Source organism: Orycteropus afer, unplaced genomic scaffold (assembly GCF_000298275.1).
Source record: "Orycteropus afer afer isolate SDZICR_OR568_19922 unplaced genomic scaffold, OryAfe1.0 scaffold00964, whole genome shotgun sequence".
NCBI classification, from domain to species: domain Eukaryota; kingdom Metazoa; phylum Chordata; class Mammalia; order Tubulidentata; family Orycteropodidae; genus Orycteropus; species Orycteropus afer.
The window spans coordinates 258,130-274,813 of NW_006922551.1; the positions used below are offsets into that span (position 1 = coordinate 258,130).

General features: G+C 37.5%; 1 protein-coding gene across 1 annotated transcript; it reads left to right on the forward strand.

The window, feature by feature from the left end:
- Positions 1-15,437: 15,437 nt before the first annotated feature.
- On the forward strand, positions 15,438-16,301 carry LOC103212448 (olfactory receptor 51V1-like). The gene has a single exon (XM_007958423.2). The coding sequence runs from the start codon at positions 15,438-15,440 to the stop codon at positions 16,299-16,301; it is 864 nt and encodes a 287-aa protein (XP_007956614.2).
- Positions 16,302-16,684: the final 383 nt, after the last annotated feature.

Genomic DNA, 16,684 nt, shown 5'->3' on the forward strand with positions numbered 1-16,684 from the left:
TTGAACCACCAGCCTTCTGGTTAGCAGTCAAATGTTTTAGGCACTAGTTTTATTATTATAAAGCTGCATTCCTGCTATTCACACTCAGTATCCATGTGAGTCTTCACACTAAGAATTATATTATATTTTCACTTAGTAAATCATTGAAAATAGAGAATGGAAAAAGTGATCTCAAAAGTTTTTGTTTGTTCTCAAGCAGTTAAAGATTATGATAGGTTTGATTCCCAAATGCACGTTAATCATCAGTGCCTTTGGGAAAAGCACTTACTGTTCATATTCAGTGGACCTTTTCATACATCCTGTGAGAGTCTGCATCTTCCACCCAGCAATCCCTGTTCAAGTATCAACTCAACAGTAAGAATCCAAAAATTTGTTTTCTTCTCTACTTCTACTTAAGTAGAGAACTATGGGACTCTGATTCATATCACCAGGAAGAAGGCTAATGGTTATAAATTGACCACATGTCTGTGGGGACATTTGGTTCACATATTAAAGAAAATGATGAAAATAACTAATATCTGGAATTATCCAGGGACAGTTCAAAAAGAAAACAAAATGCTTGCAGTCTCTTTGATGTGTCAAGCATGGTCTAAGCATTTCAAAAACATTAGACAATTTAATATTTACACCAACAGCAAGCCATGATTTACAAAGGAGTTGATTGAATCCTAGAGTTTGTAACTTGGCAAAGTCACGCATCTAGTAAAGGGTGAGAATTCAAACCCAGAAAGTCTTACCCAAACACCCGTGTTCTCAGTTACTCTGCTTTGTTTGATGTTTTCATCTTTCCTGGAATACCTCAGCTCATATTTAATACATGAATACTGAGCTGAAGTAAACTTTATGTTTACTTTTTTTCATTATTATTTGGAAGAGCTATTTTCCTTCCCTGAGCCTCACACAGCTTTTATCAACTGTATTATAGGCATACCAGTGGTGGGTAAGGGTATGGGGTTAAGTAGTACTATAAAAGAAAGAATGTTATAAATAGGCTAAGTATTATTCTTTTACAGAGAATCATCACCAGATATTTATATGTCTTATTACACTTACCAGAACTGCTAACTTTCTGACTATGAAGTTGATAGGGATAATCACTGTCCTGCTCAATTTTTGTCTAAACTTATATCGCCTTCAAAGATGTCCACACAATCAAAGTATAATCTTGTTTGTAAAAAAGATTACTTTGTACACACACTACTCAAATCCTATTAAAATCCTCAGTTCTTCTTGCTGCGTACTAAAGAAAATTTTAAATAAACACAAGTCATCAAAATTATATAGTATTACCACTTTCATTATCAGTGATGGATTATTTAAAAATTTTACAAAGTATCAGATTTCAAATACTTCTGTCAACAAATTTTAGTACCTTTCCAGGATAATATTATTGTCAGAATATAATAAGAAGGCTATAATGGCAATAATCAGAAGAATATAATATTTATAATTATTATATGATATATGATAAATAAATAATGCATAATATGTAATTATATATATATATTATTTATTACGATATAAATTCAACCACCACTAAAATTAATAAAATGTGACCCCAATATTTGATGACCTCATAACATTAATTAATAGTGTAAATCAATTTACTTTAAAATGAGTAACAGAGACAATCGGTTTTACCAGTTAGTAATATTCCTAAAATAATAAAAATATATATTATTTTCCAGGAACAATTCTATTCACTGAAAATATAAAAATGAATTACATTACAAAAACCTTATGAGGCATCATTGTTTCAGATGAAACACCTACAATTCCAAAAGGTTGAATAACTTGTTCAGGTCATACAGTCAAGAAGTGGATGACTTGGGTTAAAGAAAATTTTTGGAAATACTTCAGATACATTCTCTTAATTGACCCCTCTCTCCAAGTATTCTCAGATTTATCAACATTTCAACTACTTTCAAATTAAGCATTAGAAGAATGCTGTCAATGGGATCATCAGTAGACTTAACACAGCTAAGAATAACTAAGCTTGAAGAGAAGTCGATAGAAAAATATCCAAATTGAAATGGAGAGAGATGAAAAAATTAAAAGAACAGGACAGAACTCTGGGATAATAACAAAAGGAATAGAAGCCAAAGAAAGGAATGAGAATGAGAAAAAGAAAAAGGAGGAGAAAGAGAAGATAGTAAATAAGATAATGAAGACAAAAATGACTAAGAAAATAAAAACAAAAGAAGAGGAGATGGAAAAGGAAGAGGAGGAGGAGAAGAAAACAACAACAATAATAATAACAAGAAGAGAAAGAATAATAACAACAATGGTGGAGGAGTCACACCAATTGATTTCAAGATTTCTTATGGAGTCACAAAAATCAAGGCAGAATGGCATTGGCACAGTAATAGACACATAGATTAATGCAACAGAATACAAAGTCCAGAAATGAACACACAAGAATATAGTCAAGTGATTTTTGACAAAGGCACAAAAGCAATTCAATGAAGAAAGAATAGTCTTTTGAACAAATGATACTAGAATAATTGAAAACCAAAGGCAAAAAATAAACCTAGACTTTACACCTTATTGAAAAGGAATTCAAATTAGGTCATAGACCTGCATGTAAAATGGAAGACTATAAAATGTCTAGAAGAAAACATAAGGGAAATTCTATATGGCATTGTGTTTGATAGTGAGTTTTTAGATACACCACCAAATGAAAAGACAACACAATGAAGATACAATACCAAATGAAAGAAGTAATTGATGAGTTGGAACTTATTATTATTTTTAAAATCTTCTATTCAGCCAAGAGTTTAGAGCCAAAATAATAAAAAATAAGCTACTGACTAAGAGAAATTATTTGCTGTAATACTCATGTCATATAAAGGACTTGTATTCTAAATGGAGGAGTCCCCAATTGCACAAATTGTTAACCACTCGACTACTACGTGAAGGTTGATTTTTCGAGCCCAGCTAGATGCATCTCAGGAGAGAGGCCTTGGTGATCTGCTTCTCAAAAGTTCACAGCCTTGCAAACCCTGTTAAGTTTTTACTCTGCACACACTGTTTCATCATGAGTTGGACTGGACAACAACTAGCAACAATAGCAACTACTGAATGTACAATAAACCCTTAAAACTCAACAGTAAGAAAGGAAACAAATAAAATGGAAATTTAAAAAAAGGTAAAAGATCTGAACAGACTCTTCACCAAAGACAATGTACAGATGACAAATACAGATGGCAAATATGCATATGAAAAAGTGCTCAATATTGTCCTTCCTTTTCTTTCCCCAATATCTTGTCATTAGTAATAAATACTACATACAATGTTGCAGTGTGTGATTTGCAGATGGTATTGTTCTCATTTCCGAACGACAAATATCAGATTTATCAAGATACTTATGTTGTTGTTGTTATGTGCCGTCAAGTCAGACCTGACTCATAGTGACCCCTCCTTGGGTTTCCCAGGCAGTATCACTACAGAAGTAGATTGCTCCATCTTCCTTTCGAGGAGTGGCTGGTGCGTTTGAACTGCCAGCCATCTGGTTAGCAGTCAAGTGCCTTAGGCACTATACTACCAGAGCTCCTAAAGATACTGATAATAAAAGGCATTAATAACAAAGACTGAAAAAAAAAAAAAAAAAGAGATATTTGACTTACGACAGAACTGACTTATGACAGTCAATGGGATGGAACCCTGTCATAAGTTGGAGACTACCTGTACCTCTACACATCTATTAGAATAGCTAAAATCCAAATAACTGATAATGCTGTTGACAATAATTTGAAAGAACAGAACTCTCATTCTTTTACTTTCAGCGTTCTTCCCCAACACCACAACTCAAAGCATAATTCTTCTTCCGTCTCCTCTATTCATTGTCTAACTGTCACATGCATACGAAGTGATTGAAAATATCATAGCTTGTTTCAGGAGCACCTTAGTCCTCAAGGAGACATCCTTGCTCCTCAGCACTTGAAACACCTCCTTAGGGGTTGACCTTCCCAGTGCTACACGTCGTCTAATGTTCTGACTGCTGCTTCCATTGGCATCGGTTGTAGAACCAAGCATTGTGAAGTCCTTGACAACTTCAATCTTTTTTTCCATTTATTGCGATGCTGCTTATTGGTCCAGTTGTGAGGATTTTTGTTTTCTTTATTTTAAGATGTAATCCATACTGCAAGACTGTATTCTTCAACCTTCATCAGTAAGTGCCTCAAGTCATCCTCACTTTCAGCAAGTAAAGTTTTATCATCAGTGATATGGCAGGTTGTTAATGTTTCTTCCTCCATTCTTGATGCCAAGTTATTCTTCATGTAGTCCAGCTTCTCGGATTATTTGCTCGGCATACAGATTGAATAAGTATGGTGAAAGGATACAACCCTGATGCACTCCCTTCTTGATTTTAAACCACGCACTGTCCTCTTTTTCTGTTTGAACAACAGCCTCCTGGTCAATGTACAGGTTCCTCATGAGCACAATCAAGTATTCGGGAATTCCCATTCTTCTCAATGTCATCCACAATTTGTTATGATCCACACAATCAAATGACTTTGCATAGTCAATAAAACACAAGTAAACATCTTTCTTGTATTCTTTGCTTTGAGCCAGGACCCATCTGACAGTAGCTACAATATCCCTTGTTCCACATTCTCTTCTGAATATAGCTTGCGCCTCTGGAAGTTCTGTCAATATAGTGCTGCAACCATTTTTCAATTATCTTCAGTAAGTTCTTACTTGTGTGCAATATTGATGATGCTGTTCAATAATTTCCACATTCTGTGGGATCACTTTTCTTTGAAATGGATACAAATATGGATCTCTTCCTGTCACTTGGCCAGGTAGCTGTTTTCCAAATCTCTTGGTATAACCAAGTGAATGCCTCCAGTGGGACATCTTTTTTTTAAAAAAACATCTCAATGGGAATTCCATCAATTCCTGGAAGCTTGTTCTTCACCAATTCCTTCAGTGCAGCTTCAACTTCTTCCTTTATTACCATTGTTTTTTTATCATATGCCACCTTCTGAAATGGATGAAGATCAACCAGTTCTTTCTGGCACAGTATTCCTTCCATCTTCTTTTGATGTTTCCTGGATCATTCAATATTTTGCCCATAGAGTCTTTCAAAATTGCAACTCGAGGCTTAAATTTTTTCCTCAGTTCTTCAGCTTAAGAAATGCTAAGCATGTTCTTCCCTTTTGGTTTTCTAAGTCCAAGTCTTTGCACCTTTCATTATAGTAATTCGCTTTGTCTGCTTCAGCTGCTCTTTGAAATCTTTTGTTCAGCTATATTATCTTGTCATTTCTTCCATTTGCTTTAGGTACTCTTCACTCAAGGGCAAGTTTCAGAGTCTCTTCTGGCATCCACTTTGGTCCTTTCTTCTTTTCTTGTCTTTTTAGTGACGTCTTGTTTTTTCATGGATGATGTTCTTGATATCATCCCACAATTCTTCTGGTTTTTGGTCATTGATGTTCAATGCATTAAATCTATTGTTTAGATGGTCACTAAATTCAGGAGGGATATATTCAAGATCATGTTTTGGCTCTCATAGTCTTGTTTTAACTGTCTTTAACTTCATGTTGAACTTGCATATGAGCAGTTGGTGGCCTGTTCCACAATCAGCTCCTGGCTTGGTTTTGGCTGAAGATATTGAGCTTTCCCATCACCTCTTTCCACAGATGAATTTAATCTGATTCCTGTGTACTCAATCTGGTGAAGTCCACACGTATAGCCACTGTTTGTGTTGTTGAAAAATGGTATTTGCAATGAGTAAATCAATGGTCTTGCAAAATTCCAGCAATTTTGAGTGTCATTTCTGTCACTAAGGCCAAATTTTCCAACTACTGGTGATTCTTTTTTTCCAACTTTTGCATTCTAGTCACCAGTGATAATTAACACATCTTGATTGTGTGTTCATTCAATTTCAGACTGCAGAAGCTGATAAAAATCTTCAATTTCCTCATCTTTGACTTTGATAGTTGGTGCATAAATTTGCATAATAGTCATATAACTGGTTTGCCTTGTAGGCATATGGATATTATCCATCACTGAGAGCATTGTATTCAGGACAGATCTTGAAACATCTTTTGTGATGATGGATGCCATGTAATTCCTCTTCAAATTGTCATTCCAGACATAGTAGACCACATGGTAGTCTCATTCAAAATGGCTAAAACCAGTTCATTTCAGCTCACTAATGCCTAGGATATCAATCTTTATGCATTCCATTTCATTTTTGACAGCTTCCAATTTTCCTAGATTCATGTTTTGTACATTCCATGTTCCACTTATTAATGGATGTTTGCAGCTGTTTCTCCTCAATTTGAGTCTTGCCACCTCAGCAAATGAAGGTCTTGAAAGCTTTACCTTATCCATATAATTAAGGCTTGTTCTACTCTGATGATGTAGCTCTTTCCTGGTCCTATTTTGAGAGCCTTCTGACCTAAGTGACTTATCCTCCTGCACTGTGTTGGACAATGTTTCTGGGCTGTTCATAAAGTTGCACAATAATTTATCAGACAGTGTTTCTCTACTATTCATAAGGTTTCCCCTGGCCATTTATTTGAGAAGTGGATGGCTTCCTCCTTCTTTCTAGTCTCTCTCTGTCTGTAAGCTGTTGAAACCTGTGCTTCATGTGTAACCCTACTGGGTTTGAGACACCAGTAGCACAGCCTCAAGCCTGACAGCAACACACAACCACAGTAGGACAAACTGACAGACAAGTTTGTCGTCATAGCATTAATATTATAAAAAACTGTAATATAGCCATAAAATAACATACTGTTACAGAATGGAAGTAGCTCTGGTGGTGCAGTGTCTAAAGCCTTTGACTGGTAACAAGAAGATGTTTTTGTTGTAAGGTGCTGTCAAGTTGGCTCCCACTCATAGCAACCCTATGTACAACAGAAAGAAACACTGCCTGATCCTGTGCCAGCCTCACAAGCCTTGGTGGTTCAAAGCCACCAGTCACTCCAAAGAATTAAGAGGAGATAATCTACTTTTGTAAAAATTTACTACTTTGGAAACTCAGTGGGAGTCACAATGAGTCAGAATAGCTTTGATGGCAGTGGGTTTTTGTTTGTCTGTTTGTTTGTTTTAGGGAATGAAATTAAATGATCTCTGAAGCCATGCATATATATGGATAAATCATACATGCCTAAGGTACTTGATTGCAAACCAGAAGTCTGGCAGTTCAAACCCACCAGCCACTCCTCAGAAGGAAGTTTGGGCAATCTACCTCTGTAGTGATATCGCCTCAGAAACCCAAGGAGGGGTCACGATGAGTCGGAGATGACTTGACATAACAACAGAACAACAAGTAGAAGAAGCTGGTCTGAAAGGGCTAGGACCATATGGTTTGATTTATATGGCATTCTGGAAAAAGCAAAACTATAGACACTGAACAGATCAATGTTTGACATGGGTTTGGCATGTGAAAAGATTGGTCAAGTGAAACTTAGAGACTTTTTAGGGCAGTGAAAATATTCTGTATGGTAATGTAGTGATGGTTATATGACCTATGCATTTATCAAAACACATAGAACTTTATAGCAGGAAGAATGAAACTTAATAGCATGAAAATGTCAAAAATTACCTAATAAGTAGGATGAAATACAGAGTGTGACAAAAAAATCTAACAATTACAAATGTATGAAAACACCTTACTGAAGGGGTGTGAGGAGGCAGGGCTAATTGAAGTAAGAATGGAAGCAAGTACAATATGTAGAACTAGAGACAAAATGAACTACACAGAAGCACTGTACTCTTGCTTCTTACGTGGATTGTTGTTGCTGTTGTTATGTGTCATCGAGTTGCACCCGACTCACAGGGACAGTATCACTACAGAAGTAGATTGTCCCATCTTCCTTCCAAGGAGTGGCTGGTGGGGTTGAACTGCCAGCCTTCTGATTAGCAGTCAAATACCTTAGGCACTATGCTACCAGAGCTCCTGAAACAAATATAGAATTCATATATTGAATTGAGCAGTTAAGTAAATGGATAGTGGTTGACGGGAGCTAGGTTTTTCTCTGTAGGAGTGAAACATTATAGACAAGCAGAGAATGAGGCTATAATTATTCATATTATAAGTTGTTAGGAAATTGCCAGGGGATAGAAGAAAAGAGGGTAAAAAATAAATAAATAGAAAAAAAAATCAAGTGACATATTTTCCATGCAGATCACTATTAAAATGATTATCTTTTTTGTTGTAGTTTTTCCTATAAAAGGGAAATGTTTTTCTTAGCCCTAATTTTTCTGAATTGGATCCAGTCAATATATTGGTTTTAAACAGAAGCACAGCTCCACCAACAGTTCATCTCCATTTTCCTAATGAGTATGGTAACATAAGTCCCTTGATTGCCAGGACCCACCAGCAACTCCAGCTGGAGCAAACTTAAGGTCAGTTTTGGAACATGGTCATGTCATTTTCGTTTATCTGTTCAATCTTGGACCCTAGACAAGAATAATAATAGTAATAATAATAATAATTTGATATAAATCTATACATTATTTCTATGTATTTATAGCATACATAATTTCTATGTATTTATAACAGGGAGACATTCAAGATTTCATGTCCTCAATATTGAAGAAAACCAAAGTCTCTCCAATAGGCTTGCTAATCCATCTTTTCTCAAAGCATTGAATATGGTCAGTTTAGATGACTTGAATATTCTCAGTGATGTATACCTTGAGACTGTTTTGTAAGATTGATTGTAATGTAGTTAGAAACTGAAGATTCACAACATTAATGCCATTATAACTAGTTTAAGATAAAGCTGTAGGTACATGTGGTACTTATGTTTGTGTGTCAACTTGGCTGGGCCTGGTTGAGTGGCTAGGCAGCTAGTGGTAGTTATTCCCCATGATAAGACTGGCAATCAACTCCATGATGGGATTTGCTACAAGCAGCTAAGTAACTGCCTGTGGGATGTGGTCTACTTCCTGTATATGGGAGAAGATTTGAGAATGGTCTCTAGCCTATGGCATGCTTGGACCCTGCAAGTAGCTGTGTTATTGCTCAGCAGCCTGCTATGCTCTGCCGACCTTGGGACTTACAATGGACTTAAGTCATTGGCCTGCCGTGTGGTTTGGTAACATTGGGACTGTGCCTTTTTTCTTGTCAACCTTGAGACTTCTCAGCCTCAGCAGCCAGCAGCTGTCTGAGTGAAGAAACGCCTCTAGCTCCAGTGGGCTGGAAGCAGGAGGCAGAGCTGGATCCCAAGCTTGAGGGGCTTTCACCCAGCCCCTAGAGCCTGACACTTTGAACTTGGACTTAAAGCCTCCAAACTCCTGTTTGTTAAGGTCATCCCATTTGTGGTGTATTTCTTGTCAGAGCAGTACTGGTAACCAGAACAGTATGTAAACTTGAGAAAGTTTCCAAGCATCCACCTTGAAATTGAAAACCCACTGGTGTTGTGTTGGTTCCAACTCATAGGGAACCTACAGGACAGAGTAGAACTGCCCCAGAGTGTTTCCAAGGCTGTAATCTTTATGGGAGCAGACTGCCACATTTTATCCAGCATGACTGCTAGTGGGTTAGAATGCATGAGTGAGCACAATGATTATAAGCAAAAGTTTTGTGGCCAGAGAGCCCTGAATTCAAATTCTAACTTTGCTCTTTAGAGCACTATGGCTTTGGGGAAAGCATGTCACCTTTTAGAGCCTCATGTGTAACACTCCTATAAAACTCGTATAACTTTCAAGTCCACCCAAGTGTTGCTTTGTCCCCTGGGACACTGTTGTACCTTACAAAGTCTTCCAACTGCATAGGGAGGTCCCTTGAATACCCTGACATTCACTGTTGCTCAGGCTGACTACACCCTTTGGATAAGTACACAGTTAGTGCTGGTGTAGGGGACAAAATACATCAAGTTTCATTAAATCCCAAGACAAAACACCACCTCCTGCCCCACACTCCAAATATACAATTTATCACTTATCGGTGGCTTGGAATTTTGTTATAAATAAGGCTAAAATCATGATCTTCATCTTCTAATACAGTTTTGCTTATAATCATTGTGCTCACTCATGCATTCTACACACCAGCAGCTCCACTGGAGAAAATGTGGCAGTCTGCTCCTGTAAATATTACAGTCTTGGAAATACTATGGGGCAGTTCCACTCTGTCCTGTAGGTTCCCTATGTGTTGGAAGCAACTCAACACCAGTGGCTTTGGGTTTTCAGTCTAGAGATGGGTGCTCGGAAACTTTCTCAAGTTTGCATACGTACAGCTGTATTTTACACTAGTTATAATGACATTAATGTTGTTAGTCTTCAGTTTCTAATTGCATTACACTCACTCTTAGAAAACAGTTCTCAAGGTGTACATCACTGACAATATTCAAGTCATCTAAACTGAAGTTACAGCAGTTAAAAGAATATCCACTAAAATGCACAATAGTAGGTTTTGTCCATTGTAGTTGTTGTTGTAAGGTGCCATCGAATCCGCTCCAACTCACAGCAACCGTATGCACAACAGAATGAAACACTGCCTGGACCTATGCCAGCCTCACAATGCTTGTTATACCTGAGCCCATTGTTGTAGCCACTGTATCAATCCATCTCATTGAGAGATTCCCCTTTTTCTCTGACCTTCCTTTACCAAGCATGATATACTTCTCCAGGGAATGGTCATTTCTGACAATGTGACCAAAGTAGGTGAGAAGAAGTCTGGCCTTTCTCCCTTCCAAGGAGTATTCTAGCTGCACTTCTTGAAGGACAGATTTATTCACTCTTATGGCAGTCGATGGAACTTTCAGTATTCTTCGCCAACATCACCACTCAAAAATATCAACTCTTCTTCCATCTTCTTATTCATTTTCCAGCTTTCACATGCATATGATGCTATTGACAACACCTTGGCTGGGGTTAGGTGTAACTTTGTCTTCAAAGACCTAATCTTCAAAGAGACATCTATGCTCTTCAGCACTTTAAATAGGTCTATTGCAGCAGTGTTGCTCAATGCAAAACATCATCTAATTTCTTGACTATTGTTTCCATTGGTGTTGATTGTGGAACCAAGTAATTTAAAATCTTTGACAACTTCAATCTTTTCTCCATTTATTGTGACACAGCTTATTGGTCCAGTTGTGAGGGTTTTCATTTTTTTTTTTTTTTAATGTCTTTGTTTACTTCAGACTGTGGTCATTAATCTTCATCAGTAAGTGCTTCAAGTCATCTTCACTTTCAGCAAGCAAGGTTGTGTGTTCTTCATATCTCAGGTTGTTAATGAGTCTTCCTCCAATCCTGATGCTGCATTTTTCTTCATATAGCCCACCTTCTTGGAGTATTGGTTCAGCTTACAGATTGAATAAATATGGTGAAAGGATACAACCCTGACACACTTCTTTCCTGATTTAAAACCATGAAGTATCTCTTTGTCCTATTTGAAGGACAGCATTCTGCTCATGAGCACAATTAAGGGTTCTGGAATCCCTATTCTTCTCAATGTTATCCATAATTTGTTATGATCCACACAGCCATATTATTTTTCACATTCAATAAAACATAGGTTAACATCTTTCTGTTACTCTTTGCTTTCAGCCAAGATCCATCTGACACCAGCAATGATATCTCTCATTCCACATCCTCTTCTGAACCCAGCTTGCATTTCTGGTAGTTCCCTGTTAATATACTGCTGCAACCATTTTTGAATTATCTTCAGCAAGATATTACTTCCACATGAGATTAATTATATTCTTCAGTAATTTCCACATTTCTTTGCTTTGGAATGTGTACAAATATAGATCTCTTCCTGTCAGTTGGAAGGGAGCTGTCTTCCAAAATTCTTGGCATAGATGAGTGAGTGCCTCCAGTGCTACATCTGTTTGTTGAAACACCTCAATGGGTATTCTGTTAATTCCCGGAGCCTTGTCTTTGGCAATTCCTTCAATGCAGCTTTGACTTCTTCCTTCAGTATTATCAGTTCTTGATTTTATGCCACCTCCTGAAAAAGATGAACATAAACCAATTATTTTTGGTACAGTGACTGTGTATTTCTTCCATCTTCTTTTGATGTTTCTTAAATCATTCAATATTTTGCCCATAGAATCTTTCAATACTGCAACTTGAGGCTGTTATGGGACCAAACACAGGTCCCTGCCTGGTGCACAGTCAGGCCAAATCAGTTTACATACTGAGACTGAGAGGAGAGGAAATTATTTATTGTAAAACAGCAATGCAAGGAGTAGGGGTAGTTTAGCACCCGGATCTAACTCCCTGAGATGCCATGGAAACACAGCCTTTGCAGGTTTCAGGAGAGGGGGTTGTGGATATTTACAAAAGGTTGAGGAATTTGGGGCAAGAAATGGATGAGTCACACTAGCTTCCTGTTATCAGCTGATAGGGGCTTGGGCAGAGGGGAGAGGGTCCTCAATTAACTTTTGTTCTTTTTTGCCCATTGAGCGTGTTCACGCCCAGAGTTAATTTACAAGTTGTTTCTAAGATACCTCCTTTCTGCCTTATTGTCTTGCCCAAGTGTCCATGTCCTTGGGCCAGAGTTAATTTACATGTTGTTTCTAAGATACTTTTAGCAGTCTATGGTCTGCAGGAAGGAATGTTTTCCATTCAGTTATTTAAGGAACTGAATACTCATCTGTCCGGTGGAAAAATAGTTGGGGGTAATTTAGTTTATTTATCTATTCCCATCTAGGTGCCAGGGTGGGGAAAATAGTTTTTACTTTACTCGTTTCAAGGCTTGATTTTTTTCATCAGTTCTTGATGAAAATGCAATAATAATAATAATAATAATAATAATAATAATAATAACCTTCATCAGCTTGAGAAATGCTAAAAGTGTTCTTCCCTTTTGGTTTTCTAACTCCAGGTCTTTGATATTTCATTATGATAATTAACATTTTCTTCTTGAGCTGCTCTTTGAAATCTACTGTTCAGCGCTTTTATCTTGCCTTTTTTTTTTTTTTTTTTCATTTGCTTTAGCTACTCTCTTCTTTCAAGAGCAAGTTTCAGGGTCTCTTCTGACATCCATGTTGGTCTTTTCTTCTTTGCCTGTCTATTTAATGACTTTTGCTTTTTTCATCAATGATGTTCTTATTGTCATCCCATAATTCATCTGATTTTCCATCACTGGTGGTCAAATATGTCAAATCTATTCTTTAGATGGTCTCTAAATTCAGGTGGGATATAGTCAAAGTCATAACCTGGTTCTCATGGACTTATTTCAACTGTCATCAGCTTTAACAATAATTGTACTAGATAAAACAAATACTTTCATTCTGAAAATTAAACAAAATTATGCTAAGATTCTTAGAATAGAGCAAATACAAAAAAATGCTCAGTGATACTGTTATAAAATAGAAGTTCTGATTTCAAGCAGTGTTATACAATGCACAAAACTATGTAACTTTTTATCAATGTTTTATCTTTACAAGTACCTATGTTCTTTTGAATGCTTAAGTAATAAAGTTCAAAAGGCAGAGAGATTATAGGTGAAATGAAGAGAAATAACATGAAGTTTTAGGTTAAAAACAAATCAGGAATCTTAATGGCACAATGACTAAACTCTTGGTGCCAAATCAAAGGTCAGCAGTTTGAACCCATTAGCCGCTTGAGGGAGAAGGATGTGGCAGTCTGCTTCCATGAAATATAGCCTTGGAAAACATATAGTGTGAGGCCTGAGTCCTAAGGAATGTGAGGCCTGAGTCCTAATGCCCTCCAGGTAATTCTTTAACCAGGAGTCTTTAGTGCTGGGGATTCCAGCACGTCCCCCATGCCTCAGAGCTTTACCTGGCTCCAGCACATCCCCCACGCCTCAGGGCTTTATCTCCTCTCCAGGTAGTTATTCTCTAACCAGGAGTCTTTAATGCCAGGGATTCCAGCATGTCCCCCACGCCTCAGGGATTTACCTCAAACCCCCTTCCCTCCTTTTCTACCCCCTAGCAACAACCAATCATTTGTACCCCTTTGCCTTGGTGTTACTCCACCCTATATTTTTCCTATAAAAATGTAATAGTAGGAGAGCATGGGGTCTTTTTCCCAAACCGCTGCATCGGCGTAAGCAGAGACCCTAGCTTGAGCTAGCTAATAAACTTTCCTTCTGCTTTTGCATTATTGTGTCAGTGGTAGCTTCCTTGCGCCTACATTCCTTTCAAGACCTGAGTCCAACAATAGGATATTTCTATTCTACCTTATAGAATAAAAATAAAGTCCTCATACATGGTACAACATGAATGAATCTGGAAAGCATGTCCTTGAGTCAAGTGATTCAATCACAAAAAGACAACTACTATATGATGTCACTCATATTCAATAATTAGAATAGACAATATGCTGCAAGCAAAATTTATTACTAATGATAGAAGGGGGAGGGTGGGGGAAAAGTAGGGTCATTATTTATAAAGCAGTGAATTTATGTTTATAATGAAGCTAATTTTGCAATGGATATTAGTGAGGAAGGAACAATGTAGTTAATAAAATTGATGTCATTAAATTGTATACATAAAAATGATCAATTGGTAAATATTATATCATATGCCTTTTACAGCCATGAAAAGGAAAGACAAATAATAGCCTGCTATATATAGCAATATCTACAAACATTCAAAGAGAATGTGAAGAATGTTTGGGGAGGAAGCAAAATACCCGAGGTTTCTTGACCCTCTCTGTCCAATTCTTGTTTCCTGGTCTCACTAAATGAAGGAACTATTTTAATAAAATTTCCTTGTAAGAACTTCCACAGTCTGTGGAGTAGGAAAGTCTGCTGTGAATACACTTCCCAAGAGTCTTTCCTCATATTCCCTAAAGAGCACTGGCTATAAATTTTACATCACTCATTTTCAGAATCCCTCAGGCCCCAATATTTACTCCAGTGCTTCTTTAAGCTGCATAAATCTCGCATCTCCTCGAAATTCAGTATCACTGTGACAAAAGCTAGAATAGGATCCATTCCCAAGACTGTCAAAAATATCTGTGCTGTGAGTGACAGCTTTTCTTTAGTAAGTCCCTAAAATTTAGATGTCAGGATGGTTAGCATGCTGAGAAATGATTCCTACAAATGACTATGTTGTACCTAGAGATTAATTTCAAAATTCACACAAGTAATATGTGATTCATTTACCAGGTTTAAGATGTGAATAACCAAGTGTTCTTATTTATTTTGCTTTGCAGTTTCAAGCTTCATTATTATACTTTTATAAGCCCAAAACAGCTGTGCTCTGATATTTTTTATGTGAAGCATTGAACTAAAAAGCAATGGTGTGTTATGGACCATGATTCTTGTGATGGGCAAGAGCCCTAATAACAAGGAGGTTTCACATGCAAGCATAAAGTAATCTAGTCTCTGGTCCAGAGCAAATTGTGTACTGGTTTTCTATCCAATGAGATATGATGATAATTTAATATTTGTTGGAATAGCAATCACTACAGACTTTTCACCAACGCGGTGGAAGATATACATGCTTCTCAATCAACTGTTACTGCAGTTTTCTTTGAGGTAGTTTTATCTTTATTAACCAATGTCAATTTGGTCTGATTCCAAAATCAATAGCTCCGTCTTCCTCCTCACGGGTTTCCCTGGTTTGGAACTGGAATATCCATGGATCTCCATCCCCTTCTCCTGTATCTATGCTATGGTACTTTTGGGAAACTGCCTTGTTCTCCATGTCATCCGGACTGAGCCAAGCCTGCATGAGCCCATGTTCTACTTCCTGGCCATGCTGGCCCTCACTGACCTGTGCATGGGGCTTTCCACAGTGCACACGGTGCTGGGGATCCTGTGGGGGTTCAGCCAGGAGATTGAGTTGGACGCCTGCATTGCCCAAACCTTCTTTGTTCACGGGCTCTCCTGCATGGAATCTGGAGTCCTTCTCGCCATGGCCTTTGATCGTTTTACCGCAATTTGTAATCCTCTGAGATATACATCCATTCTTACCAATACCAGAGTCATCAAAATCGGCATGACCATTTTAGCAAGGAGTTTCCTGTTAATTACTGCTCCCATTGTCCGGTTGAAGTTCTTCCATTATTGTCATCCCCATATTCTCTCTCACTCTTTCTGCCTGCACCAAGACTTGCTCCGGCTGGCCTGCTCTGACATTCGATTCAACAGCTTCTATGCCTTAGCCTTGGTGATTTGCACTCTCTTTTTAGATTCTGTGTTTATCCTCATTTCTTATATCTTGATCCTGAACTCAGTCTTGGCTATTGCATCCCAGGAGGAGCAGCTAAAATCCTTGCAGACCTGCATCTCCCATATCTGTGTAGTCCTGGTTTTCTACATCCCAATCATCGGACTGACCATGGTACACCGCTTTGGGAAGCACCTCTCTCCTATTGTCCATGTCCTCATGGGTAACATCTATATCCTTTTCCCACCCTAGATGAACCCCATCATCTATAGTGTCAAGACTCAGCAAATCCGTAGCAGGATCCAGAGATGGTTCACTCTGAAAAAGAACTGAGTGCTAGAGGTTAACATATTTTAAGGAAAGAATGTTAGTAATTATAACAAGAACAACTAATGCATAAATAGTTCAATCAATAGTAATAATTGATTTTTATGTAATACTTCACAGGTTAAAGGCAATTCTATCTTCATTTTCTAACTTCACCCTGAAAAGACAAGAAATAGGCAAAGTGTTAACTGACCTTATTTCTTTATTTTAAAACTATGGATACTATCATCTAAAATGAATTACGTTCAATAGTGTATCAATTAGCACCTGTTTAGGAAATTAAATCTGTAATTCAGCCCTTGTTTTCT